This window comes from Vicugna pacos, chromosome 18 (assembly GCF_048564905.1).
Source record: "Vicugna pacos chromosome 18, VicPac4, whole genome shotgun sequence".
Classification (NCBI taxonomy): domain Eukaryota; kingdom Metazoa; phylum Chordata; class Mammalia; order Artiodactyla; family Camelidae; genus Vicugna; species Vicugna pacos.
The window spans coordinates 42,037,305-42,064,683 of NC_133004.1; the positions used below are offsets into that span (position 1 = coordinate 42,037,305).

The 27,379-nt window shown below is 56.4% G+C and overlaps 2 protein-coding genes across 2 annotated transcripts; one reads left to right on the plus strand and one right to left on the minus strand.

Annotated features, from left to right (window-relative positions):
- The first annotated feature begins 51 nt into the window (after window positions 1-51).
- On the plus strand, window positions 52-8,859 carry PDAP1 (PDGFA associated protein 1). The gene is made up of 6 exons (XM_006210364.4): window positions 52-193; window positions 3,200-3,291; window positions 4,653-4,763; window positions 5,720-5,841; window positions 6,854-7,005; window positions 8,137-8,859. Exons 1-6 carry the CDS (start codon window positions 181-183, stop codon window positions 8,193-8,195), a joined length of 549 nt encoding a protein of 182 aa, XP_006210426.1. The 5' UTR covers window positions 52-180; the 3' UTR covers window positions 8,196-8,859.
- Window positions 8,860-9,983: 1,124 nt separating this feature from the next.
- Window positions 9,984-22,224, minus strand: ARPC1B (actin related protein 2/3 complex subunit 1B). Its single transcript, XM_072943303.1, has 10 exons — window positions 22,140-22,224; window positions 15,470-15,546; window positions 14,656-14,760; window positions 14,030-14,252; window positions 13,797-13,904; window positions 12,550-12,756; window positions 12,398-12,473; window positions 11,444-11,649; window positions 10,581-10,671; window positions 9,984-10,310 (listed from the first exon to the last, which is right to left on the minus strand). The coding sequence occupies exons 2-10, from the start codon at window positions 15,531-15,533 to the stop codon at window positions 10,272-10,274; spliced, it is 1,119 nt and encodes a 372-aa protein (XP_072799404.1). The 5' UTR covers window positions 15,534-15,546; window positions 22,140-22,224; the 3' UTR covers window positions 9,984-10,271.
- Window positions 22,225-27,379: the final 5,155 nt, after the last annotated feature.

The window sequence follows — 27,379 nt, forward strand, 5'->3', positions numbered from 1 at the left end:
GGTGCGTGGGACAATCCTGTTTGGCGCTCAGGCCTCCCTGAGGTCCCCGGTCCTAGCGGCAACGGCGGCGGCGGCGCGCTGAGAGGAGGAGGGACTGGCCGGGCGGAAGAAGTCCAGCCCGAGGTGTTTCCGCTTCCGGTGTCAGTTCGAGGCGCCGCCGCCGCAGCCGCCGGAGCCGCGATGCCTAAAGGAGGTGAGGAGCGGGCGCGCGCGGCCCGCGGGCCTCGAGGGACGGCCCGAGCCAGGCCCCCTCTGTTCGCTCAGCTCGCGGGCGTCTCAGAGAACGGCGCAGAGGGAGCATGTCCGCGCCGGCTGAGGACCAGGCCTAGGCCTCGACGCCCAATTGTCCAGCTGGGGAAACTAAGGACTGTGGCGGCCTCGAGCCGCTCGGGGGTCTGAGGAGACTCAGAGGCTTTGGGTCCTCGCCGACGCGTAAAGCTGATCTGGGCCGCGCTTCTCTTGGCCTGGGGGATCTGGAGTTTCCTCCCATTTTTAGGCTCGCGGGGAACTGAGTCACCGCGTCCTGCGCCTGTGCCGGGCCCGCCTGCTTCGCGCGTAAAACGTGGGCCTTCTGGGGCTCGGGAGGAGCCGGGCCTGCCTACTGCCACCTAACTTGATGCTCTTAAGCCTGAGAGACCTAGCTTTGACTGCCCTATTTGGCAGCGGCTCGATGTGTGCCTTTAAGCCAGTCGCCTAACCTCCCCGTGTCTTAGTTTTCTCACGTGCAAGTGGGGGTTATGATTATATATACCTCATAATACTGGTGCGAGCCTTAAAGTAGGTAGTCCACGTGGAGGGCTCAGTTCAGTGCGGGACAGTCGCTAAGTGCCCAGTAAACAGTAACTATTGTTATTCGTGAGACTTTGCCAATTCCTTGGCCAAGACGGTAAAGGATCCATGGCTTCCCAGTACATTGTCGACCGTTCTCCGTCCTTTTATCCCTAAGAGTCAATAGTTCTAGACCCACCTATGTCACTGTCTAATCTTGTGGCATTGAACAAATTATTTCACATTTTCCAGTTTGTTTTCCTCATCTGAACACCTGGCTAATAACCCTTAGCTTGGAGAGGTGGGATCGGATTCATAAAATTATAGAGCACGCGACGTGCCTGGCTAGCTCCTGGCACAGAACAGATTTTGAATTAATATTGGTAGCTCGTGTCATGTTGATTATGATGCGTCAGCCCACAGGAAGGTCTGCTTGGAGCTTTTTCAGACCTAAATGACTTCCTGACTCTCTACTCTGAGAGATAACGGGTTTACAGAGCTGAACCCTTTAAACCTTGCTCTCTACTGATTTATTCTGTGGTAGGAAGAGCCATGTCTCCTCTGTGTTCCTCAGTCTCCTGCAGAAGGAGGGTACTAAATGAGCCCTCCTGGCTCCAGAATTCTAAGAGTCCTAGTTAATAGATACTTTGAGCCAAGATTGGAGGTTATAATTAGAAAATCCTAACTGTGGATTCTTGTTTAAATGACTTGGCCTTTTGGCTTGTGTAAGCTTTATGGGCAAAAAAAGGTTTACATTTCTTGATTCTGTTCATTTGCTTGAAAAGCAAAAGAAAACATGAAGATGTTTAAAAAAATGATTAAATTCTCCAGGAGCAAAGGACCAGCTCTTTGTTATGTAACTGTGAAGCATTTTAAAGGCATGGAGAGCTTCTGATAAAAATTACTGTAGACCAAGCCAACATCAGTATCTCACAGCCAAGGATGCTGGATGAGAGCCTATACTGGCAATTTTGAGTTGTTTCTATTAGTTTGAACATTAAGAGAGAACAGGTGTTACAGTTTTTTTGATGGCAAACTTGACCTCACACAGTAGGACTTTGATGAACATAGAATGAGACACCCCTGGGAACCTGGGTAGTCATTAAAAATGGGTGATGTGGTCTGTAGCAGCTCAATTATGGCTCTGCAGCTGCTGTCTAGGAAATCAAGGGAGGCCAGGATCTTTGCTGCAGTCTCTGGAGCCCAGAGCAGCTCTGGCTAATTACAGATTCTCTGTTCTTGATACAAGACTCACTGGAAGTCAGGTGGGTTGCAGCCTCCAGGAGACTTGGAAGTGGATCAAGGCCACAGCCACCCCAGTGTCCTCTGGGACCAGCTGAAAGGGTGCCTCCCTCCTTTAAAACTGACTGATGACTTTAGTAGGGGTCAGTCTAGTATCTTGGCTCCAGATTGTCAAACTGTAAAACTGATTCTCTGTGATGAACTTTAATTGCTAGTCACATTTTTAACTCTTAGATGGTAGTCAAGTTTATTTTCATCTTTAACTTTTTTTTGCCAGCTATGTTTCCTACTCCAAGCACAGGAAGGTTTTCTCTTACAGGTTTGAAGTTTTCTTTTTCTACCATACCACTTAGGTGAACGTGAAGTAGTTTATTATATTCCCTGTAGTAAATCACTGATGTGACCAGTGGCCTTGTTTTCTTTTCCCCACCAGGTCCTATATTAGAAGCGTGACAATCATAGCAAACCTTTTTGTAGTGCCTATCCAGTGCCGGGTACTGTTCCAGTAGTTTCACACATTTTAACAAATCCATCCTCATGACAGCCCTATGAGGTAGGGACACGGGTGAAGCAACTGAGACTCTGGCAGGTTAAGTACCTGCCCGCAGTCATAGAGCTAGCAAGTGCTAGAGCTGAGATTTGAACCCAAAGGTTGGACTCTGATATGTGCGCTCTTCCCTGCTCTGCTGTGGTCTCAAGTCTCCTTGTGTGTATATAGCGGGGCCAGCCGTGATCGTGCGCCGTAGGCTTGGTCACGGGGATCAGATGAGCCCATGCCTGTGACAGAACAGTGCAAGTAAAAAGCACTGTAGTTTTGACAGCAGGGGCATGAGTGCTGCACATTCTCATGAGTGCATCTAAGTCAGCCTGGTGCTTCTCAGGGGCCAGGAGATTTAGCCAGTCTCTCCTTGCGCTGCGCCCTCCCCCAGATCCTCCCCTCAGGTCTTATTTGTGGGAGCCCGCATCCAGCACGCAGTTGGTGCTGCATCAGGTGACCGCATGTTGCCTCTTTTGTCCCTTTGAACACGGGAGGGGGGGGGAAGCACAGGTTTGGGTGGTGTTTGGGGAGGGGTAGGCGAGGTTCTGCAGCCTCTGATGAGAGCACCTCAAGCTGGATACAGCCCGGGGCTCAGGGCGTTCAGGGTAGCTGCTCCCCTTCCGCCTTCCTGAACTGCCGATCCTCGTGCAGGGAGAAAGGGAGGCCACAAAGGCCGGGCAAGGCAGTACACGAGCCCTGAGGAGATCGACGCGCAGCTCCAGGCTGAAAAGCAGAAGGTCAGGGTGAGTACGAGCCTGTCCAGTCCATGCCAGTGGCCAAGAGTGGCACTCTGCCTTTTGGAATCCAGAGTGACCAGGCAAGGACCACCCATTCTCAGGAAGAAGCCAGTGCCTGAGGTTGTGGTGGGGGCGGGGCAGTGGTGGACAGCAGGTAGCAGATGGGAATCCCAGAACTACCAGTCACGGGGAGGGCCATCCTCGGATCAGTTAGGACTCTCTTCACTCAGCAGCGTTTGCCTTGGTAGGCCTCTCTCGTCTTCGTCCTGGGTTCCTGCGTTTTGGGGGCTCTCCCTCCGCCAGGCTCTGCCCATCACGCCTTGGGCTCTCAGCCACGCTACTGGTGCGCTCCAGCCATGCAGGACGGCTGCCAACCCCAGTGTGACATGCTACCCTGCCTTCCCACGCCCCCAACGGGCAAAGCGCCGTTCATTCCTGCAGACCTCGCTCAACATCTCCTCTTCTGTGACTCTCACTGATGCTACCCACCCTTCCCCCTCCAGTCTAAGCTTAAGAGGTCCCTCTACTCTGGTCCCACAGCGTTTTTTCCAGCCAACTGTCAGGAAACAAAATGTTTCCATCGTTGGTGTCCACGTCCCAACCACACCATTAGGTCCTCACCGGGATAAGAGCCAAAGGGAGCGCAGTTAGGCTGGATGAGTGGCACAGCTGTGAAGTGCTTGGGAGTAAAAAGCCGCATCTAACTGGGCCGGGGGAGGGGGGTGAGGAGCTGGCGACTGAGCAGGACCTTGGAGAGTGTGTGGGTAATTGTTAAGGGGGGGAGTGTGTGGTTTTCGTAAGGAATGTTTTTGGTTGGGAGGCAAGAAAGGCCGAGGGAAGTGGCATGCCAGGGTGTTGTCACGGGAAGCTGGTGCAGCAGGGCGTCTGTGTGGGCAGGTTGGAGTGGCTGGCCCACCACTGACCGTGGGAGTGGAAGGCAGGGGAGGTCATCTTGCCCAGGGAAATGAGTACAGTTTGGCAGCTGCACGTGGCAGCAGGGGGAGCAGGAGAGGAGCTGAGCTGGACTATGGTTTCCAGCCCCGCAGCCAAGTTCTTCGGACCCTGGGAGACTGAGCAGCTCATCCAGGCTCTCTGAGGTACCTGGGCTGGGAAGAGGAGCAGGGCCTTTTATGGCCGTATGAGGGTTTGCTGGACTGGGAATGACTTCTAGGCTGTGGAGCCAAGTGGACAGGCTGCCTTTGACCCAGGTCCCCCACTGGGGCCAGCATTGCAGAGTAGGACTCTTATATTTGGTTGCAGCCTTCTAGGGGCTTAACTTCTCAAGGTCCACAGTCTGGGGGCGAGGTCATAGTTTTGGGGGCTTGTTTCACATTTTTGATTCCACAGATTGTTCATTTCTGAAACAGGAAGAGGAGGAACAAGGAGAAGAAGGTGGAGATGGGGCTGCAGGTGACCCCAAAAAGGAGAAGAAATCCTTAGATTCAGATGAGAGTGAGGATGAAGAAGATGATTACCAGGTACTGGGTCTTACGGGGGCTTGGGACCTAGACTCACCCATTCAACAAGCACCAGTTGTGTAGTGGTCCCAGTGGTACGTGCAGAGTCCTTGCTTTTAAGGGTTTACATTATAATGGGGAGTTTTGAATTCCGTTTTAGACAAGTTTAGGTTGATGTCAGGTACCCAGGTGGAGGTGTATACACACAGCCGGCTGGGTATAGGTGTCTGAAGCTGCGCACAGTGGTTAGATTAACTGGCGTTTGGAAGCCGTCTCTCTGGTCTCTTAAAGAGAAATGCTGGGATTGACAGGACCTGAAACTCTGACCAAACCTGTTACATGGAGAATTTGTGCTCTCATTTCTTCCTCAGCTTCCCCAGGGCAGGTCGGAGGTGTGAGCTCCACATTCTGGTGCCAGCTCACCAAACCTGTAGACTGGGTGGCTCGTTCCCAAGTCACATTTCCCTCCCATTACCTGGATGGCTGGGGACTGGCATCCTTGGTCTGCCTTGCTCTGGGGATCCAGCATTGCTTGTTGCAATCAAGCATGAAATTCCTTGGGAAGCTGCTTTTGGAGGCTGAGTCAAAGTGAGGGAGTAACCCTCTAGGCTGAGCGCTTGTGAGTTGGGCTTGGGTTCACGTCTCATTTACTGTCTACTTCCTGGTGGCCTCAGGCATGTTATTCTACCCTGTGCCTCCCTTCAGCCACCTCTGAAGCTGGGATAACATCCTTGCCTGCTGGGACTGAGCATGGGTGGGGCTCAGTTCATACGCACTTACTCCCCTTGCACCTCCCAGGCTGATGGAGACACTCCTGCGTGCTGTTCCCACCGGAAGGCTTGGGCCGAGAGTCGCGTTGGACTCGGGGTGGAGCAGGAGTTTGTCCTGGTCCTGGCGGGTTATTGGGAGAAGGTGGGTGTGGCCCCTGGGTGCTGCAGGACCGGACTTCTCCAACACAACTTCTCATCCTATCTTAGCAAAAGCGCAAAGGTGTAGAAGGTCTCATCGACATTGAGAACCCGAACCGGGTGGCACAGACAACCAAAAAAGTCACACAGCTGGACCTGGACGGACCCAAGGAGCTTTCAAGGAGAGAAAGGTAGCCTGTGCTGCTGGGCTTCGTGACGGGCAGGGTCTGACCTGCAGAGGGCTGAGGCATCAGCTCCTCTGCCCTCGTTTCCTGGGCTCTGGGGTCCCCAGTGGCTAGGTGGGGGCTCCAGCTATGGTGTTTATTTCTGTTTCATCTCCTTCCCCCAAAGTCCCTATAGAAGCTTCTTAAAAAAACAAACAAAACAAAAAACAACTTTTCCCCCAGCAGAAACATAGCAGGGAAGATAGAACAGCGGATTCAGATCTGAGCGTTGCACTTGAAGGAAATAATACATGGATGGTTACTCTACAGTCCTTTTCTCCGAGTCACCCCCACTCCAGGGACACTTCCCTTATGCAGCCTGATCTGACCATTCTTGGCCTGCCTCCATCCCTCATGTCATGGCCATAGGATCGGGAGGGGACTAGGGGCTCTTGCTGTCCAGAGCAGTGCAGGGAGGTCTGCTGGCGGCCCCAGTCCTCTCTCAGTCCCAGGTGAAAATGGAGCTGCTGACAGCTCCCCTGTAGGCTGTAGGAGGATTGTGGCCGAATCCTAAAGTGTCCTGCACAGGTCTGTCTTTGACAAGTCGTTCCCTGACTTTTCATGGCCACCAGGTGACATCAGGCCTTACAGGAGGTTGAAGGCTCCTAGGGAGAGCCACTGTGGTTTCTCTCCTAACTGGGCTGCTAGATTTAAATCCACCTTGCTGTGTTGACCGTGACAGCTGAGGGGTTTCAGAAAACGCCATGGAGGGGAAGGTCCACTGGCTTGGGATGTGGTTGGAGGCTGCTAAGGACTCTTCCCCCTCAAGCAGCTTCCTTCTCACCAGTGAAACCAAGTGAGGTTGCAGAGCGACGGCCTCTGCTTGTCTGGTGAGTGTCTGTCGGGAGGGGCAGGTGGAACCAGGGCCCCCTCCCCAGCTTGGGCCTGGGCCTGAGTGGCCTTCCTTCTGGCTTCCACGTCCAGCTTGGCTGATAATGATGGGAAAGATATCCCCTGTGACACCATTTTATCCAAACAGAGAAGAAATCGAAAAGCAGAAAGCAAAAGAGCGTTACATGAAAATGCACTTAGCGGGGAAGACCGAGCAGGCCAAGGCCGACCTTGCGCGACTGGCGATCATCCGGAGGCAGCGGGAGGAGGCTGCCCGGAAGAAGGAAGAGGAGAGGAAAGGTGAGTCTGGAGCCTCTGGTGTGGGGGCCGACTCAGGTTTTGGACAAGCTGCCAAGCCCTGCACTTAAGCATCCTTGCTGCAAAACGGGTGGGGTCGCGGTGTTCAGCAGAGGCCCCCGCTGTGTGTGCGCGCACCTGGGCCTGCCTTTCTCAGAGTCAGATGGAGGTGGCTGTTCCTGCCAGCACCTCCCAGGATGCTGGGAGAGCCCGGCAGCAGTGGAGCCAGATTTGGGTTTGAATCTCAGCAGAGCACTGTCCACAGCATCTGAGGGAGGCCTCAGGATTCACCTGCCTTCGATGCTAGAAGGTTCCACTATGGTCTGGGGTGCCCTGAGTAGCCAGGAGAGCTGCCTGGGGTTACCACTGTATGCCTGAGGGGCTGGGGAGTTTATTGTGGGCGTGGGCTTGATTTTCACGGTGCAGACCCCGATGAAATCTGGCCCAGGGTCCCTCTTCCCCCATGCCCTCCCCTTCAGGGGGGCCGAAGGCGGTAGGGGTTCTTCCAGGCCAGATTGGCTGTGGGGAGTCAGTTTGGTCTAAAGGAGCATTTGCCTCGTGACCTTCTGGCCTCATGCACTCCTTTCTCCACTCGGTGTTGGAGAGTGGGGGGTGCGGGGGGCATGAGTCTGTGGGGATCTTGCTGTCCTGACTTCTAGGCCTGGAAATGGGAAATCAGTTGCCCCAGGGCATTGTCCCCACACGAGACATGGTTATCTCAGCTCCCCACTAAGTAGCTCTTGTTCACAAACGCCAAAGCAGGAAAGGACCTCATGTGTAACTATTTGAATGTTGCTGCTGATTGCAGACTTCAGAACCTACAAGGAGAGGTTAGAATTACAGGGTTCTGCCTGGGGGTGGAGTAGGAAGGGTGTCCGTTTGCCCAGTGGAGTGCACGTTGGTGGGCCTCTGTGGAGGGGACAGCCACCCAGACTTGATGAGAATGTCTGGAAACGGGCCAGCGGGAGGGCATCAGGCTGGGCCCTTCTCCTCAGGTCTCTTCCTCATCTGCCAGCTGAGCCAGTTGCACAAAATGTTTTCTGAGGCCTTTTGGATGTTTGGTTCTGCGATTCTGGGATGGGCAGGGAGGGCTGTTTCGGTTTGGTAGTGACTCCTTCCCTTCCTGCTTCTCAGCAAAAGATGATGCAACTTTGTCAGGAAAACGAATGCAGTCGCTGTCCCTGAATAAGTAGCATGGCCTGTGGGAGGAGATGCCAGGGACCGGGCCATGCTGCCAGGACCTCTGCCGTGTCTCGCCCACCCTGTGCCCCGGCGCCGCTGCAGCCGCCCCTAATGGCGAGGAGACCCCCACGGCCTGGGACTTCATCTTGGCACGGAAATCGTTTGGGGGGATGGTGGGTGGGGGGCTGGGGGAGGGGGCAGCTGCTATCTTTGAGACAGAAAGATGCAGGGCAGAATTTCATATGTAACCATTTGAATGTTTTGGCTGTTTTTAGAATTCAGAACCCTTGTCCGGGGCGCTGGGAGGTGGGGTAAGAGGAGCTTCGTTTGTCCAGTAGGTTGTGCGGCCAGGGAGGTCAAGCCCCCGCAGCTGCTGACAGGTTTGGAACAGCCAGCCCCCCCGGCTGTGTTGCCTGGGTGCTCGCTTGGAGGGGCTGTCGTCTGGGAGCCCGGGTTCCTGAGGGTCATGGCTCCTCCCTGGCCAGTCCCCTCTGGCTGAGACCTCTCTGCCCTTCCCACCCCTTCCCCCACCCCCTACTCTGGCCAGGCCCCGGGCCCATTCTTAACCCTGCCCGTGGATCATTTCAAGAAACCTGTTTACTCTGTAGCACCCAGGCCAAACAGGCTCCACAAACCCAACTTGTATATTTGGCAGATTAAACGACATTATCGTAATCCTGGTTCTGTGATCCGTCTCTGGGCCCCCGTGCCTGGGCTGCCTTCACCCGGCAGGGCATGGTGTCACTCTCAGGCAGGCCCATTCCACAGGGTTCAGGTAACACTGATCCGGGTACAGGGACCGGACTCTGGACCTCTGGACTGGGAGAGACCTCAGGATACAGAAGCCAGCCCCCTTCCTTTTAACCAAGTAGGGACCTCAGGCCAGAGCAGCCAGGGACCTGTCCACTGCACACAGCAGGCAGTTGGCAGCACCAGGCCTCCCTAGCTTGTCCTCCAGGTGCCCCCTGGTGGTGACAGCCTCAGGATTTCGGTGCTGGACGCTTCCCAACACCCAACGTGACTGCCAGGCATTCATTACCTCCTTCATGGTGTGGGTGGCAGTGGGGAAACTGAGGCTTAGCACAATCATGTGGGCTGCCTGCAGACTCAGCCACAGTGCGGGCCCTACTTGTGCACCGCTCCGGGAGGGGTGCTCCACCTCCTAAACTGCAGTGTCCTGAGGTGACTGGGCGCCGGGCAGGGCGGTGGTAAAGAATCAACACTGTGTGGCCTGCACTGTCTCCTAAGGACTTAGAACTTTCTCCTGATTTAAAGGAGAAGCTCTCTGGAGGGACAGGCCCTAGAACAGGGGGGAAATGTTCGGATTCTAGGTACAGTTTGTCCTGCAGCTGTGATGGTGGTTCACAATTAGGAGAGCCACTGATGTAACTCATTACCTACTTAGACTAAAAGAGAAAAAGCATGATTATAGGAACAGCTGAAAAGCATGTGATTAAGCAAAAATACCTTGTGAGTAAAATAGGAACAGGGGGAAAAAATCCTAAAAAATGATGAGCAATTATTAAAAACCAACTGCAAACATGAGTTGGAGAAATAATAAGTTTCCATTAAGGCCCAGAACCTGCCTGGAATGGACAACCACCTGTTTAGGAATCTGACTGCTGAGTGAGTGACAGGAAAGACACCTGGTCCTGGCAGCCCCCAGGCTGGCGCACAGTGGGTAAGGAACGTTTTAGGGAAGACCCTTGGGTTTAGGATCAATTTTGCCAGCAAACAAAAATAAGCTATCAACGCTTTGCCCAAACTACCGTCTCCTTCCAGACACACAGGCCAGCATGTCTACAGCTGCATTTTTATTACCTCCAACATTCTGAAGCGATTCATGACCAGCAGAGTGCTTTGGGGACTTTTTTTTTTTTTTAAACAATAATGAAAGCATTTCCTTAAGAAAAAGGCAGTTGTTCTTCAATAGGTAAGAAGAGCCCCCCACCCCTCCCCTCTCCCCTCCTGAGGGAGCAGCCCCCATGGGGACCTGAACTGGTACCCTAGAAACATTCAGCAAAGCGACCCTTAGCCTCCCTAACCCCTCCCTCAGCAGATGGGATGAGGGCCAGACTCCTCACAGGTCATTTGATCTTAAGGTCCTTCAAGGCTGACTCCAAGCTCTGGAAGGGCACAAGCAGAACAGACGGGCTGGTTCTCAGCTGTCCCTCAAGGGCCTGGCCCACACTCGCCCCCGCCCCAGCCTTGCCCAGGACAGAGAACCTGGTCTTTGGGGTTAGGCAGACATGGGTTTGAATCCCTGCCTTAAAGGTGCCCAGGGGCTGCCCTCCTCCCCTACCTCATCCTAATGATGTGCTCTGCTGGAGGCATCCAGCGAGGACAGGGTGGTGGGGGAGGGCCCCTGTGGGGAGCCGGGGTGGGGCCAGCCTCACCTTTACATCCCAGATGCTCATGCCACCGTCCATGCCTGTGGTGCAGAACTGTGAGCACTTGGCCTTTCCCCCACTGAGCACTGAGATCTGGCTGCAGAGAGGATGAGGGCTTTACAGATCCCAGCCTGTGCCCATGCTGGGCTCCAGCCCACCCTGTCCTCCAGGAGCTCCCCAACTTCTGGGGGAGCCCTCTGTAGTAAGACGTGCAGCCTGGGTATGTGTGTCCAGCAAGGAGAGCCCGGGAGGCGGGCTGTGACGGGTAACAGAGGATGGGGCCCGTGCAGTACTGTGCAAGGTGCACAGCGCAAAAGGGGACACACAGGCTGGGCAGGGCCTGGAGGACATGTGTCTGGAGTGACAGCAGCACAGCAGGGTGAGGAAAAGCAGCAAAAGACGGGGCTGGGAAGACTTCGAAGCTGGACAGAGGGGCCCAGTCTGAGGACACTGGACCAGGCAGCCACAGGATTTACCCAGCCCAGTCCTGCCACACTTCTTCCTCTGACTGGCCGTGGGGTGGGCACCGGGGGCTCGCAGGATTTGGGAGGTCCCTCGCTCTGGACCCTCAGAGAGGCTGCTGCGAGACCCTCAGTTCTGCCCTTGCCCGCCAGGTTCTAGCACTAGACCCTCTTCGGCTCTGGCCCTGTCCGTGAAGACCGCAGCCCCCAACCCTACGACGGCCCCGTATGGCCGTCTTGTCCTAAAAATGCAGTGAGGCTGCTGCTCTGCCCCGACCTGATACTATTTTTGCACAGCCTAAAGAAACTGACCAGCTTCTGAAGACGGGGCCCCACCCAGACGCTGCGAGGTGTGGGTGGAGCCCACCCTCCAGGCCCCGCCCACCCCGCCCCTAGGCCCGCGCTCACCTGACGCTGTTCTTGTGCAGCGAGTCCAGGCCCGCGCCCGCCGCCGCGCTGCCCTCCGAGCTCGCCTTCTTGTCGAGGTTCTGGAAGCGCTCACGGGCCGTCAGGCCGCGCTGCGAGCTTTGCTTGGGCACGTCCAGCCGCCCACCGAAGCTCAGCGTCCCCGCGGCGCCGTCATAGGTAAATAGCACTGGGAAGCAGTCATGGCCCTGTGGCAGGTGGGGTGCATTTGGGTGCATTGGAGCGCCAGCCTGGAGCAGGCACAGCACCGCCATCTTCCGCATAGGGAAACCGAGGCCGAAGGGGAGGCGCGCTGATGGGTATCTGGCCAAGAATTTAGTGGCTGTGGACTTCGGTAGATCTACTGAGAAACCGATGCCAGCTAGGGGACAGCCACAGCTGGACGTTGCTCTAGGCTGAGCATGCCGGATCCCCCTCAGGGACCCCATTAGGTTTGCTGAGGCCCGAAAAGAGACTTGACAGCCAGGTGCACAGGAGGAGGGCGGGAGAGTGGTGCCCTTCCGGACGCAGGGTCAGACTGCACCCTCCTTACCAGTACCGGTTCTCTGAGTGAGGTGTGGCCCTGCCATTTCCACTGGCCGGTAAAACGTAAGCAGAAACGTTAGGGTCCAGGGCACGTTCCCATCTCCCTCCTGACTCCATGCAGTGGGGGAGTATGTTGGAGACCAAGCCTCCATCTGCACCAAGCAGAGCCCCCGTCACAGCACCCCCGCTGGACATTCAAAGTGAGCAAGAAATAAACCTTTACTGTATGAAGCCCCTGCAGCTGAGGGTTTTGTTACTGCAGCGTAACCCAACTTATTCTGACCAACAGACATGGATGGGTGGGTGGGTGGGAGGGAGGGGGACAAGGTGAGAGCTGCCTGGGCACCCTGGGGCTCCCTGGGAGGAAGACCTGCTGCCACTGGCCGCTGCTCCCCTCCCCTCCCTGCTTACCGCTGCCACCAGGCTGTTCTCCGTGATGAAGGTGAGGGCTAGCAGCGGCAGCGTTTCCGAGGCCAGCGTCGCAACACTGCGTGAGAGAGGAACATCAGCCACCCGCCTGCTCGGTGCCACGGTTGCCCCGTACCTGGGTGGCCTGTACTCACGCCATCTTCTTGTCGGCATCAGCCAGGCACACGGTGCTGTCGTGGCTGACCCAGGCCACACGGCTACCGCTGGCTGAAAAGCAGACACCGTGCACCCAGCCACAGCTGCTGCTGGACTCGAACATCAGCTCCCCGAAGGGCATCTTGGAGCCCCACGGGGTGGGTGCTGGCCGCTCCTCCACCTCCTTGATGTAGGCTGAGAAGATCCTGCCGGGGACGCAAAAAATGGAGGTGACTGGGGGGCTTGGGACAGGCCCAACAAAGGACTCCCTCTCCCAAACGGGCCTGGTGAAGCCAGAGCCGGCTTTTCATGACCTGCATCTTTACGCTCTGACAAGTCTGGGCCTTGGTGCCCACTTTGTGCAATGGAGTAGGGCCAGAAGGTCTCCCAGCTAGGAGTCCTGAGGGCTCCTGGGGTCCTCAGGGCCCTCACCAGATGACTACCGTCCATGGCTGACACGGCCCCCAGGGGGTGTCCTGGTCCCCCTCATGCTGGCCACTACACTCCACACCAGCCCCTAGGATGCTCCTCCTCCCTCCTGCACTGCACCTTGAACCAACCCTGTCCCCACTCCTGTCAGCTCTCCTGCTCACCGCTCTCACACAGTAACCCAGACAGCCAGGGGTCACCTGATAGATCAGGGTGGGAACAAGCCAGCTCCCCACCCACCAGTGAGCCTCATCAGAATGTCATCCTCTCTGTGCCTGGGGCCTCTGGTGCCTGGTGGGGCCTCGTTTCCCAAGGGAGATTCAGAAACCCAGGCCGTCTGCCTGCAGCTGGGAGCTGGAGGCCTTGGGAGACTTGGGGTGCTGGGCCCAGAAGTGACCAGCAGCCAATGGCAACTGGAGACTCTGTGTTTCAGGCCTTGAGATAATGAAGCAGGGTTTGTTCCAGCCTATCAGTCATTTATACCTCAGTGTGAAAAAGTACACCCAGGATAGAAGCCAGGAAGCTGAAGGGGTAGGAGGTACTAATGAGGCAGGACAGGAGGGCCGCAGAAAGAATGCTTGCTGATGTGAAGAGGTGTTAGGGGCATGTCCTGTGAAGACTCCCCAGAGGCTGGAGACAGGACCCAGGGATGACCCTTCAAGGAACAAAACCTCACAAGGTCAACTGAGGCCTCAGGTCACCCTGCTGGCAGCAGAACTGGTCTGGAAGGCAGGATGTGGGGCACCCAGGACAGGGCTCTCCTCCACCCTCCCTCCAGTCCTTGTTCCTGGGTTGATGGCAGAGCCACCCCCCTCACCGGCACTTGAAGTCGCAGGAGCCAGCGGCCAGGAGCACGTTGTTGGGGTGCCAGTCCAGGCTGAGGACGGTGGAGCGGATGGGCTTCTTGATGTGCTTGCACACCCACCTGGGCGGGGGGACAGAGGGACTGTCACCCTGTCCAGTGCTTTCTGGGACCTTCTAGTCCCACTACCTGTTGGTCTGCAGCCCTGGGGTCCTTCCAGCCCACTTGGGTTCTGCCCAGGCACCCACCAGTCATTTTCCTGCTCAAAATAGCAGATGGAGATGACGCGGGAGCCACTGCCCACAGCGAACTTGTTCTCCTGGGGGGCCCAGCGCACACAGCGGGCGGCGCGGTTGATGCGCAGGATGACGAGCGTGGGCTTCCACGTGCGGCCCTTCAGCGTCCACACGTAGGCGTTGCGGTCTGTGCCGCAGGTCACGATGCGGTTACTCTCGGGGGCCCAGTCGATGCCTGTAGGGTGGGGAGGAGCCACTAGGCTGCAGTTACTCACAGAGGTGGCCCTACAGTGTCCACACAGGAGGGGCTGAGAGGCCACAATCCGGATGAGAGCTACTTCTGGGGGTGCAGCTAGAGCTCACTGGGGGTGTTACAGCTTTCCCACCTACCATCAAGCATAAAAGAAATGGGTAATGCTGAGCTGCTGGATCAAGCCTTTCCTAAAGCCTTCAAACTCTTGACTTTTTCAGTAATACAAACCAAGGTAATCCCTTTTTAACTTAAGCCACTTTGAATCAGAGTTGTGTTACTTGCAGCCCGAACTGTCCTAACAGTGAGTAGGTGGATGGCCCTGGCCAGCCCTGCCCTGCCCCCTCCGCCTCCTTTCAGGAGGGTGACTCCAGCCAGTCAGGCCTACCTGTCACCTGCCCGTTGTGCTCCTTGAGCTCATGCACCTGGACCCACTTGCTCCCGCTCTTCTCGTAGATGTGCACCTCATGGTTGTTGGGGCAGATGGCGATTTCTGCAGGGAGACGGGCTGGCGTGGGAAGTGTGCACCCAGGCTCCCCACTCCTCCCGCCACACTCCCTACCTGGACCACCCTCCACAGGCTCTCCTCCTCTGCTTCGGGGGTGCCCCCGTGGCCCTGCTGGACGCCCTTGTATCATCTCCCCAGGAGCCAACCTCCACCTGCAGCCATCGCCCCCTGTGCCCCCGGACCAGTCTTGTGGCCTCTGGGAGCTCTCCCCTCCCCCGCTGCTGCCCTGCTCCGCAGCTCCAGCCCCGGCCTCCTTACTGCTCCTGAGAGCACCCGGCTCTCCCTCCCCTGGGCCTCTGCATCTGCCCTGGCCCCCCTCGGCTGGACCCCTCGGCTGGACCCCTCACCTCCTCTGGGTCTCCATGCAAATGCCACCTCCCCCCAACAAAGGCCTTCCCTCGCCATCTTTTCTAAACCAGTGCCTCTGCCTCCATCGCTTTCCCCTCACCCTGTGTGTCTCTCCAGAGCTCGTTACGCTGCCCACCACCACAGGCGACATTTCCTGTCCCTAAGCCCTCTCCCGGCCTGTGAGCCTGAGCGCAGGCCCTGCTGTCGTGCCCCCCTGGGTCCGGGCACCCACAGCAGGACCTGGCGTGATGAGCTGCACTCTGGCCTCCACTCCCTAGGCCCGCTTGCCTGGGTGCTCCTACTCAGGTCCGCTCCCTGCTCGCGCCATGGTGGGGGAGGCACTCACGGGAGCGGTCCTTGTTCCAGGCGTGGCAGCTGATGGGCTCCACCAGGAAGCTGTGATAGGCCATGGCCGCTCCGCTCCTGTGCCCAAGATGGGGAGGGAACCCAGGTCAGCCCCGCCCGGCCCCACTGGCCAGCCGGCCTTGCCGGACAGCAGCAGGGGCCACCCTGGCCTCCCAGTTCTGGCCTCAATTCTGGCCTGGTGCCTTGTTTCCCTCCTGGGGCCTCAGTCTCCCCTCCTAAAACGGCAGCTCTCATGGGAGGTCTCAGAGGCTCAAGAACTAAACAAAGGGTGGGGTGGGGAGCTGGGGGAATGGGTGTCGGTGAAGCCACCACAGCGAGTCGGGTGTGCTGGGACCCTGTCCCAGACAGGCCTTCACTCATCATCTGTGCCTCAGTTTCCTTATAGGTGAAGGCCACCTACCAGTCACTCCACCAGCAACCCAGAAGGATGGGGTAAGGGTGAAATGAAACAAATTCAGAACCCGAGAGTGGTGCCCAGCATGCATGTGCTGGCCCTCCCCGCCCCCAGCTCAGCCCCAGTACATCCCTCGCCTCCTCCCCGGCCACTGACCTTCAGAGGAGCCCCCTAGGCCCGAGGTGGGGCAGGTGCACACCCAAGGCCCGTCACGGGCAGCCTCCCTGTCACTCTCACCCCTCCTCACCCAGCTCTGCTCATTTCGGCCCCGCGGCCCTGGACTGGCTCCTCCCAGCAACTGCCCTCTCAGGCCACCCACTTTCTCTCCGGCTGTTGTTCTTTGTGCTAAACTTGTAGCCCACAGCCAGTCTCCATGCCTGGAGCATGCCGGGCCTCCTGGCCTTTGCACATGCTGTTCCCTCTGCAGGGAAGGCCAAGCCTGATGTGCCTTCAAGGCCAGTTCTGTCCACATTTCACAGTGGCATGTTATTCTCTCTGAGCCATCAAATCCCCCCCGCCCCCGGTCTATTCAGCAAAGTCCTACTCCGAAAAGACCCAAAGTGAACACCACTTCCTCAAACCCATTCTCTCCCCATCCCACCCTCCCCAGCCCCCACCATGACTCAGCTTCCCAGAGTCACAAGGACCCAGGGTTGGAGCCCCGCAGCACTGCTCACCAGCTGTGACCCTGGGCATGTTACTCACCCTCTCTGAACCTCATTTTTGCTGCATCTGCAAAATGGGAATAAGAATCCTGCCCCCAAAGGTGTAGAGGGTGAAGTAAGACGATATACTACGCCTGGCACGTAGTAGGTGTTCATGAAATGTCAGCTCTTGGTCCCTAATGGACGTGATGACACCCAGCATGCTTCACCCGTTAGGAGTGGGCCTCCCAGCCAGACCAGGGGCCGGTCCTCGGGCACACGAGCCTCAGGTCTTCACCCTGGCTGTTCCCTCCGCCTTTGGAGCTCTTCCTCCAGAAGCTGGCATGGCTCCAGTCCTCACCAATGCCATTCATGCCTGCCTGTGTCTGGCCTGCCTTCTGAACCAGGCAGCCGCGGGCCCCACCCAGCACCCCCTCCCGTGTCCCTGTTTATTTTCTCCACAGATAATCAGTATTGCACATACATTGTGCACACTTATTCTGCCTGTTTTTCTCTCCCCCTGATTTTTGACTATCTTGTTCACGTTTCTACCCCCAGGGCCTAAATGTTGGGCACACAGTAGGTGCTCAACAAATATTTGATGAACACAATTGTTCATGACCATTAGTGCCCAGGAGGGTAAGTTGTTTTTAAAAATGTAAACCAAAAAAAAAAAAAGAAAGCAAGCCATGCAACATTTCCTGGGTGCTCCTCTCCCACCAGCTCTGAGCACTCTTGTGTTCTCGATGGGAACGCTCAGGGGTCACAGCACCACAGATGTGGAGGCTGAGGGTCAGCAGGGGGAAGCCACCTGCCTAGAGTCACACGGCTCCCAGGGACGGGGGGCGGTCACCAGGAACTTGGCTGCCTCCCCCACCAGACTGGCAGGCTTGTATCCGGTGGACGGACCCCAGGAAGGCTGAGCCCTGCCTGCCTGGAAGCTGGTATTCAGGCTGGGGTCACCCACACAGCTGCCAGGTGCCCTGGGGTCTCTCTCTGGGGGTCTCTACCAAGGCCCCTCTGGGAGGAACAGCATGGGTCCAGGCCCAGGCTCCAGGGCCCAGCTGCAGTGTGGCCCATTCACTGTACAGCGGGGACTCTGGGACTCACAACCCGTCTGCCCCAGGTCGCACCACAGATCCCACCGGGCCTGGCTTCCTGCCCCCCAGCCAGCTGTGTGGTGGGCCCTGTCTGGCCTGCCCACCTCCTGCTCAGCCCAGATGCAAACCACCTGCTTTAATTTACAGCAGGAAGTCCTGGACAGCTCCTAAAGCTGCCCGGTCATGTGCGCACACACATGCATGTCCAGGGCAGGGACTGCATCTGGTCCCCGGGGCCCAGAGCACGGCACCGAGTAGGGACCTCGGGCCACATCTGCCGAGAAGGAGAAAGTGGACACACGTACTCACGTGCGGCCTTGTACACACACAAGCACACTATTCCCAGCTGCACATGTGTGCTCGGCCTTGCACACACAGGCACACCACTCCCCCGGCAACTGCCTCCCAGCCTCTCTCTCCTTACAAGGCCTCTTTGTGTAAAGCAGAGGCCCCGGAAACGGCACCTCAGAGCCCTGGGCCCAGGGCAGCAGGCCCGATGGGGCTTCCCCGAGCGCTTCCGGGACATCTGGGCTGGGCTGGGCAGAGGGTCACCCATGTCCACAGATGACAAGACTCGGGACAGGCAGCACCAGGCCTGTCTATCCTGCTGTGCTGATCTGCCCACCCCCATCTCCCAAGGTTACCAAGGGTGGGGAGAGCATGCCAAGGCCAGAAGCCCACTTCCCAATGCCAGCCAGGTTCTTCTTGGCCCCTGGGCTCCAGGGTAGGCCAACCACCCCCACCCTGTCCTTCAGCCTAAGTGGCCCAGAAGGAAGGAGCCCTACAGTTGCCACCCAAAAGGTCCCTGGACCCTAGACTTGGCCAGGAGCAGAATCCAACTTCCCAACTCCAACTGTCACAGACTCGCTATGTGGCCAGGAATCTCTGCTCCTCACAGGGTCTTGGTGAGTAAGTGTTCAGATGTGTGGGCTGGGCTGTAAAAGCCCATCTAGTGATGCTTCTGAGTTCCAGGCTGTGAAGATGGAGAGGTTGGGTCTGCTGAGGATGGCAGCCCCACACTGGAGAGGGAAGAGTTGTTAAAGATGGCCACAGCACAGTGGGACAGGTAGGGAGGGAGGTTCAGACCACATCTATCAGCCAATCACACTTTAGTATAAATTCAGACAGAAGTACTCCCTAGTCTACTGACTGACCAACACCTTAAAGGGAGGAGGGGGGATGGGTGAAAGGAGTGGGAGACAGGAAGATGTGTTTCCCCTTTTTATAACTTTTTCATAACTTCTGCAAAGCAGTTGAAACCAGCAGAGCCTCAGTTCTGACTTCCCACCCCCACAAGTTACAAATGAGGAAGTGGGAGCCCAGAGAGGGGTGTGGCTTCTGCAGCCACTGCAGCCTCAGGTTCTAGCCTCCTAGCTCATGGATCATTCCGTGGGACAGACTCAGGGAAGCAGCCTTCACACCAGGCCACCTTGTCACAGGAGCTATGACTTAATAATTCCCAGGACAACCTCCGCCCTACCAAAGGCAGGAAGGGTAGCTAGGGGTGCCCAACACTGCCAGCCAGCCACCCCGCTGAGTAAACTGCAACCAGGGCTGCTCTGCCCAAGTGTGCCGATAGTGCAGTGCCTACTCCCCCCACCCCCACCGTGCCCCCTTCCCACCAGCCTGGAGCCAGGATCTCTGTGCTCCCAGGAGCACTTCCCTTGTGGCTGGCACTGGGTGCTCAGGCTGAATAGACGGAGCATCACCCAGGGCTGGGGGTGCGAGGGCACAGAGAGCACGATGGCTGGGAGGGGCCTTGGGTTTCCAAAGTGGGGCATGGGTCTCCATGCAGGGGGTGCCATGCACCGGGGATGGGGATCAGAGAATCAGTTTTGTTCACAGGGGTATCCCCAGGACCAATTAGAGTGCCTGGCACATAGTAGGTGCTCAGTGTTTCTTTTTTTTTCTTTAAAAAATTTTTTTTTAATTTTATTTTTTTACTTATTTCTTTGGGAGGAGGTAATTAGCTCTTTTGATTTTTTTAAATTATACTTTTTAATGGAGGTACTGGGGATTGAACTCAGGACCTCATACATGCTAAGCATGCACCCTACCACTGAGCTATACACTCCCCAATAAATATTTCTTGAATGTGGTTGAATGAATGAATCACATCCTTTTTTTTCTTCACATTTTGGAGGTGTTCTATAAGGAATACAGCGAATTATTTCAGTGGCACATGTCTACTGTTTGTAAATATTTATTGGGGAGTATATGCTCAAGTTTTTTCCTGATGGAGTTAATGAGCAGAAAAGCATAGAAATCTTCCATCTACAGGGTCCTCTCTGAGGATTCAGGGGAACTACAGCTCCCTTCCAAAGCAAAACAAGCCAGGCAAAGCTAAGGGTCTCAGGCCTGGTGTCCCTTCCTCACACGCTGGCTTCAAATTCTAACTCTTTTTTTACTGGTTTGGTGCCCTCAACCAATGTTCCTCTCACATCTCTATCCAGAAAAGTCTGGGGCTGAACGAGGCATCGTCTGTACGTTCTTTCTTGCTTTCAGAGAAGCTCTGCCAGCCAAGCCTTTCTTGACTCCAGAGGTTTGGCTGTGTTTGAGGCTAAACCACGCAGGAGCTGCCTGGAGCGAGGATCTCTGCTCTATAGGCACTCAGGGAAGTCCCCACCCAGCTCAGGCGCCTGAGGGAGCTTCTAGCAAGCCATTTTGCACACGTGCTAAGCTGTTACTCAACTTCCTGTTGTGTGCGGAACAGCCCTTGTCACCCCAAACAGACCAGCCAACCCCTTTCCCCCAACTCTGCTCCTGAGACCTTACAAACCAGGCAAAGTCAAGTTAAGAAACTTGAGAAGAATCACAACACCATAAAGCACCAGCTAAAATAATCCAAGCAAAACAAAACCCCAAAACATAAAACTCAATGCTGGCAGCACTATGGAGAAATTCTCATTTGTTGCCAATGTACTCAGCCTTCCGAAGAGCTTTATCACATTGGTGATAACATTCAACCCAACCAACTGGGTGGGAACAAACAATAGAATAACATGAACAGGAACTTAACAAATTGTTAACACTCTTTGGTGGCATAAACTCAATTTGTTGCTAATAAAGCAGCCGCCAACATTTTTTTTTAAGAAAACATGTTCAAAATAACCCCCTTTATAATGATGATGGGGTAGAAAAATGCAGGTGACTACAAATATGGAAAGAGAAGTAGATCTCATCCCAACATGTTAACATCACTATGTCGCTTACATACAAACAGCGCATGTAATTAATTCACTTACTTGGCATCTATAAATGCTCAGAATTTGTCCAGGACTTTGACATACATTCTCTTATACCTCCTAAAACAAGCCTAAGTAAGAAGTTTTCTGGTATTTGTTTTAACCTTTGTTTTGTACAGGAGGAAACAGACAAAAACCAAGCTTTGCTCAAAGTCACCCAGCTCCTAAACGGCACAGCCTGGGATTCTGACCCCAAATCTCAGAGGTTAGGTTCACCTGGACACTTTGATAAATGTTGGCAGGCCTTACAATAGCAGCAAGGCCGGTAACTGAACATTTAGCGTGTGTGCGCCTGGCACATTGCCAAATGTCTTACACACATGATCACATCTAAGCCTAGCAACTTGAAAGTTTCCCATTTTCCAGAGAAGCAAAGTTGAGGCCCCTAGATGCCTTGCTAAGGTCAGTGGCCAGTGAAGGAAAGAGCTGGCCCTCTTCCCAGCGTCTTGTCCCGGAGACCTCACCGGCCTTGGGTTCTCTTAACCACCGGGTAGCACTGCCCGCCAGATTGGAGGAGCCTGGGAACAGCCTGGCATAACCTCCGCGTCCGCACTAGGCTAGCGCCCGCTGCTTCACGCCAGTTATTACTGTATCACGGTCCCGGCCCTGCCCCGGCCCTGGCCGCTGTCCCCGCGCCGCCGGCAAGGGAGGGGCCGTTCGGATCACTCCGGTCCAGCGCCCGAGACCTCAGAGGGCGCGTCCCCGACCCCGGCCAACCCCTCCCAGGACCCGACCCCTCGGGTCTGGCTCCGGGGGCCAGAGGCGGGCTGGTGGAGGGCGCGGCGGCCGGGGGGAGGGAGGGGCGAGGCGGGCGGGGGCGCCAGCTCATTTCCCGGCAGGAGCAACCCGGAAGGCTGGAGGATGGAGGGGAAGTGGCCTGGGCGTGGGGCCCTCGCGGCCCTAAATAACGGGGGACACCGACGGCAGGGCAGAGTTGGGGGTGCGGAGGGAGGGCGTAGGCCGGGAGAAGGGGCAGGCGGGGGGGAGGCGGACGCGCAGGCCTGGGCGCCCCGAGGGCGCAGAGTGCGGGGATCGTCGTGCTTCCCTGGCCGGGAGGAGGGTGCCCGCACACGGTGCCCCGCGCGTCCCCTCCCCTCCAGGAGAGCCCCTCGTGCCCTTTCCCATCCCCGAGTTCCCTTCGCCCCATCTCCTCGGGGGATCCCCACCGTTCTCCCCACCTGCACGCGCCCCCTCCCCGCGCCCTTTCTCATCCCCGCGCCCCTCCACCACGACCCCCACCTCCCGGCCGCCCCCTGCGCCCCCTCACCTCGGGGCGCCGCGGCCGCGGACTCTGGGCAGTCGACGCGCCGAACCGGCTCTGGGCCCCGCGCTGCGCGGCCACTTCCTCGTGGGCGGGGGGCGGGGCCTCCCGGCTCAGCCCCGCGGTGACGGGGCGGGGCCCGGGCGTCCGGGAGCGCCCAGGTTCCGCCCACACCCCCCCCCCCCGGGTTGGGGCTGCCGGAGCCGGGGCATCCAGGCGCTCGCCCCTCGCCCCCTAGCGTACCGGGAAACGGAGGCTCGGATCGGGGCGCACTGACTGGGCTGGAACCAGAGCGGGGCAGCGCGCACGGGCCCCAGCCGCGCGGGAACCACACCTTCGTTCGCGAGTTGATGCCCACTGGGCGCCAGAGTGCGGGTGTGGGCAGTAAGGCGTAGCCCCGGCAGCTGGCCCGCCACCGGTGTCCTCACTCCGAAACGGGCTCTGACCCCGGCTGGTCCAGCACCTTCTCGGTGCCGACTTCCTGCGCCTCTTTCCACCGTAGGCCGCTTCTCGCCTTTAAGTTACGCGGCGACCTTGCAGCCGCCTGAATCTGGGTCTTGGGCCAGGTGGTCCCGAGGGGTCTTTCCATCCCTGCCCCCTGCCCCAACCATGGAGATGTGGCCAGGTGGCCCGGCAGATGGAGGTGACCCTCTCAATGCGTCAGGCCCCTTACCGCAGGATTCAGCTCATCTGGTCAGCCAGGCACTAAGTACATTAGCGAATGAGTGTGGGGTCTTCACCAGTCTCAGGAGGTCTGGAGCCAGGCACCCACGCTGTCAGGTTTCTGGGCTTTGACACATGCTGTTCTTTCTGCCTGGAACACCTGTCCCACCCTGTCTGCACCTAGCCAGCTTTTTTACCCTGCAGGACATCAATGAGTGTCCCTTAGGTCATTTTGACCCCAACCCCCTCCTCAACAGGATCTGTGCTCACCAGCCCCAGCTCCTATTACACAATTCCACCCCTGGGGGTGGTTGGGAGGATTAAATGTGTCCAAGGGTGAGGAGCATTTTGAGGTGAGCACACAGTGTTCAGTAAACTTCAGCTTTGATTAGTAAGACCCCGAGCCTTGCTGGCTCTGAGGAGACACTGAGGGGCTGTTACCAACCCCCCCACCCTCGAGCCCCATCCAGCCTGGGCAGATCCAAGGGATGGCTTTAGTCAGGAAAAAGTTTCAGATGGCCTCTACTGGCAGCCTCCTTCCCAAGGGGACAAGCACAGTTTGGTGACCGTGTTTCTGGCTACCGTTTACCCTCCCCAGCTTTGTAGATGCCTAGGGAGTGACCCTGGGTGGGACTGAGCCCCACCTCTGACGGTGGCCCCTGAGTGCTCTAACCCAGTCAGCTCGTGGTTCCCCCACCCCCCACCCTACCCCTACCCAGTCCTGGACTTGTGACCTAAGATGGTCTGGTCAGAGAAAGCCCAGGACTTCTGATGAAGATGGAGGGGAAAGCAGTGCCTTCTGGGTGACATGCGTGATTCCCAGTATGAAAGTGGAAGAGCCACAGGGAAGCCAGATGACACAGGGGAGTGTGACGGAGGGAAGCCCAGGAAACGACCAGAGCAGAGCCCTGGTCAGCCTCTGACTGACGGCCTGAGCCCAACCTGCCTGCGGGGGTTTTGGATACGTGAGCCAAGGAATCTAATTTTTAAACTGGTTTGAGTTGTTTTCTGTTACTTATCACAAAAGCATCCTAACAAATATGCACACCTGAGGACTCCCTTTTCCTCCTTGTGAAACTGAGCTGATTTGATGAAAAGAAGACTCAAGCTTAGTGCAAGCAGAAAACAAGTTTGCATTATTCAGCCTGGGGCCTAGAGCCATGCCTGGCGTGGAGGAGGAGCTCAGTATGTATCTGCTGAATGAAGGAGGAAGGAAGGAACATGTCAGGTGAGAAACCTGAGCCCAGCTCTGGCTCTGCCCGGTATCCTGGAGTGTAACTTCAGGCAGGTCACTCTCCTTGCAGCGCCTGGGTTTCTGCCTCTGTAAACTAACATCTCACAGGCCTGCAGTCATTGTGGGAAGACCCAATGGAAGGGAAGCACACTGCAGACTGGGAAGCCATGGGGGTGTTATTTGAAATGGCTCCCTTGGGGGACAATTTTCTAAGCCTTAAGTGGAATGAGTCCTTGGGTGGGGAGACCCTGGGGGTGGAGGAATTTCATCTGGAATTCTCCGAACAACTCAGGGAGCTGTTTCTTCCTGGCATGTACCTCCCCCGTGCAGCCCTGGGATGAAGATGCTACACTGTCCCTTCTTTTCTGCCTTCTCAGGATTCCCAGGAAGGCAGCCACACTCCCAGGCTGACTCTTCAGGGCTGACTGACTTGGGGAGGGCTGGCAGCTGGGGGCTGGTGCAGTGTCTCAGGACCCTTGAGGTCCTTTCTGGCTTTCTGCTCCTTCCTCCTCACTGCACTGGCCTTCCTGCCTCCTGGTCACAAGATGGCAGCCACGCTCCAGGCATAGGGACTTCGGAATGGGCGGGCGGGTCAAGGCAGTGGGACACTAGGGAGGAAAACCTTCCCCAGAGGTGCCCAGCATCATCTCCTGCCATCTTGGCCTGCGCCCGGCCCCAAATGGGGTCTCTCCCCGATATCAAAGACTTGCCACCCAATGCCTGTCACACCCACTTCCAAGGCACAGGACTCAACTGGGAAATTTGGTCTATGAGGAAACCCCACAGGCAGTGCCAGATGGGACCCCTCCTCTTGGTTCCAATGACATCCCCCTGCTCCTGGGCGCAGTGACAGAACTGGGCTAGGCTTCTCGTCTTGCCCCTGCCCAGCAGAGAGTGGGTATTGCTGGGGCTCTGGGGAGACCACCCTGGGTCCAACAGAGGCTGTCACTCCCTCTCTGGACTTGAGTCTTGTCATCTCCAAAATGCAGCAACAACTGTCCCAACCGCGCAGGGTGTCTGTGAGGAGTTAGTGCCCACCCGCCGGCCCTTCCTGCCGGGTTGTCTCCCCACATCCTTCCTCAGCAACCCGTCTCAGGGGACAGGCTCCACCCTAGTGGCTTTCAGACTTTTTTTGATCACGACCCACAGTGCTCATGCTGTGTCCTCTCCATGCCCCCACGTGGATCTGACACAGAAGTGTCATAAAGTGGTACTTACTCCACACACTGCAGAATGTGGTTTTCTCCCCAAGTGCCAGTGAGGATTTTACAACTGACGAAGGGGCTCTGGGCCTCAGTTTGAAAAACTCTGCTCTAGACCCTACTTCCTTCTGTTTTCGGAATTGACCCAGTGGAGTAGTTTCCTGTGGGAGCAACTTACCACAAACTGGGTGGCTTCAGACAACACAAGTGTCCTCCCTGATGGTCTGGAGGTCAGAAGTCCGCAGCTGGTCTCGGTGGGCTCAGCTGGTGGTGGCAGGGTGCTGTTCCTCGTGGAGGCTCCAGGGGAGAACCAGGTTCTTTTTCCAGCTCTAAGAGGCGACCCGAGTTCCTGGGCCTCCTCACACTCCGACCTGTGATTCTATCATCACATACCTGCCTCCCTCGTGTAAGGACCCTGTGATGACACTGGGTCCACCTGGATAATCTAGGATACTCTCCCCAATCTCAAGATCCAATTTTTTTTAAGGGGAGTAGGTAATAAGGTTTATTTATTATTTTAATGGACGTACTGAGGATTGAACCTAGAGTCTTGTATAATGCCAACCACGTGCTCTACCACTGAGCTCTGCCCTTCCCCCCAATCTCAAGATCTTGAACTTAATCCCACTGACAAAGTTCACAGGGTCTGGGGATTGGATATGAACATCTTTGTGGGGCCTGTGATCTACCTACCACACCTAGTACTTCAATTACACCCACACACAACTCCAACTAGTAGCTTTGTAACAATTTAGACACTGATGTGCACTGTTCAGGGTGGCTTTAGTCCCTCAGCTCCATCGCAGGCACCTGAGGGGACAAGGCCTTCCCATCACTGCTTCATCAGGCACACATGAGAATGAAAACCCTTGTGTGACCGTTGGGCCAAGCTAAATGGTCGTGACTGAGCAATTAATCTGGGTTCTGAGACTCACCTGTTTTCTCAGCATAACATTCTGGGAAGAGCCGCAGACTCCTTGGTACACCACTCCCACCCTGCCCCACTGTTACTAAGGGTCTCCGGGGCCGACTGCAGGGCAATGCCAAGCCTGAAAGCAAACCTTGGCTGAGTGACAGAATTTACTAACCCTTTGTTACCCCCATTTTTTACAAGTGAAGAGACCGAGGCTCAGAGATGTTAACTATACTGCTCAAGATCACACAACTGGGCAGAATATAATCTGACACCAAAACCTCCGATCCAAGGGCTTTGGCCAGCGTGTCCTGCAATAGTCAGGGGTCACCCAGAACCCTCCAAATTGGTGGTCACTAGACCGAGGCCTGGTCTGAGCCTCACAGGCAGGGCGGGGAGAAGGGCCCTCCCACGGTCCCACAGACCACGGCGCTGTGGTGCAGCACCACGGGGCTCTGGCTGCCCCGATGGGGAGGGGCCTGCTTCCGTGGGTGTGAGTTGACCCAAGTTAAAAAAAAGAAAAAAGATGACTCTGTGCCTAAGTTCTTGGAGGCTAAGTTAGTACATTGTTTCTTTCATGGATTACATTGTTTCTCTAAAATCCTCTGGGCTTACTCCCCAAACCATGTGACTTCATGAAACTGCACAGAAATCTGCAGCTAATTCCTGTTTCTTGGCCTGCTTTTGTCTGTCCTGGCTCTGTGACCACCGCCTTGCCGATGCACTGGTACAAACACATGTATACAGAAGAGCTCCTGCCATTGAGGGTCCAGAAAGGATGCTGTAGCAAACTGGGAAGAGGCCAGGGGTCAGCAAGAAGGTGAAGTTCCTCTTTTAAGAACACCATGATGTTCCCTGAGAAGCGCTGTTACACCTGAAACTAGAGCTGTGTCCGGACCCCTGCTTTCCTGGACCTGAGAGACCCAGAATAAGGCCACCCTCCAGGCTGCTCTGTACCCACTTTCCTGGCAACTTACCTATATTTGCACCTCTCAAGAGTTTCTGCTTTGAAATGTCAAAGTTCATGTCCAGTTATGATGAAGATAACTTAGCTTGGGTCCAATAATCTTTAAACCAAAAGGCTGTGCCTTTTCTCCCCCCCCCCCCGCACCCTTTCCCGCACATGTCCGCTGCGGGCGCCCACCTGCTGGGGCACTGGGCTGAGGCCTCCATCCGGGCCTGGCTGCCGGCGGAGGCGGCTTCTCTGCCGCCAGTACACAAGCTGGGACATGCA

What these genes read in the sequence shown, in the direction of transcription:
- PDAP1 (XM_006210364.4), top strand. An exon ending in ATGAAGAAGATGATTACCAG is followed by an intron (nt 4,764 to 5,719) that starts GTACTGGGTCTT and finishes ATCCTATCTTAG; the next exon opens with CAAAAGCGCAAAGGTGTAGA. An exon ending in GAAGGAAGAGGAGAGGAAAG is followed by an intron (nt 7,006 to 8,136) that starts GTGAGTCTGGAG and finishes CCTGCTTCTCAG; the next exon opens with CAAAAGATGATGCAACTTTG.
- ARPC1B (XM_072943303.1), bottom strand. Translation starts at nt 15,533, where the DNA reads ATGGCCTATCACAGCTTCCTGGTGGAGCCCATCAGCTGCCACGCCTGG. An exon ending in GCACAACGGGCAGGTGACAG is followed by an intron (nt 14,253 to 14,655) that starts GTAGGCCTGACT and finishes CCCACCCTACAG; the next exon opens with GCATCGACTGGGCCCCCGAG. An exon ending in TGAGCATCTGGGATGTAAAG is followed by an intron (nt 10,311 to 10,580) that starts GTGAGGCTGGCC and finishes GTGCCCTTCCAG; the next exon opens with AGCTTGGAGTCAGCCTTGAA.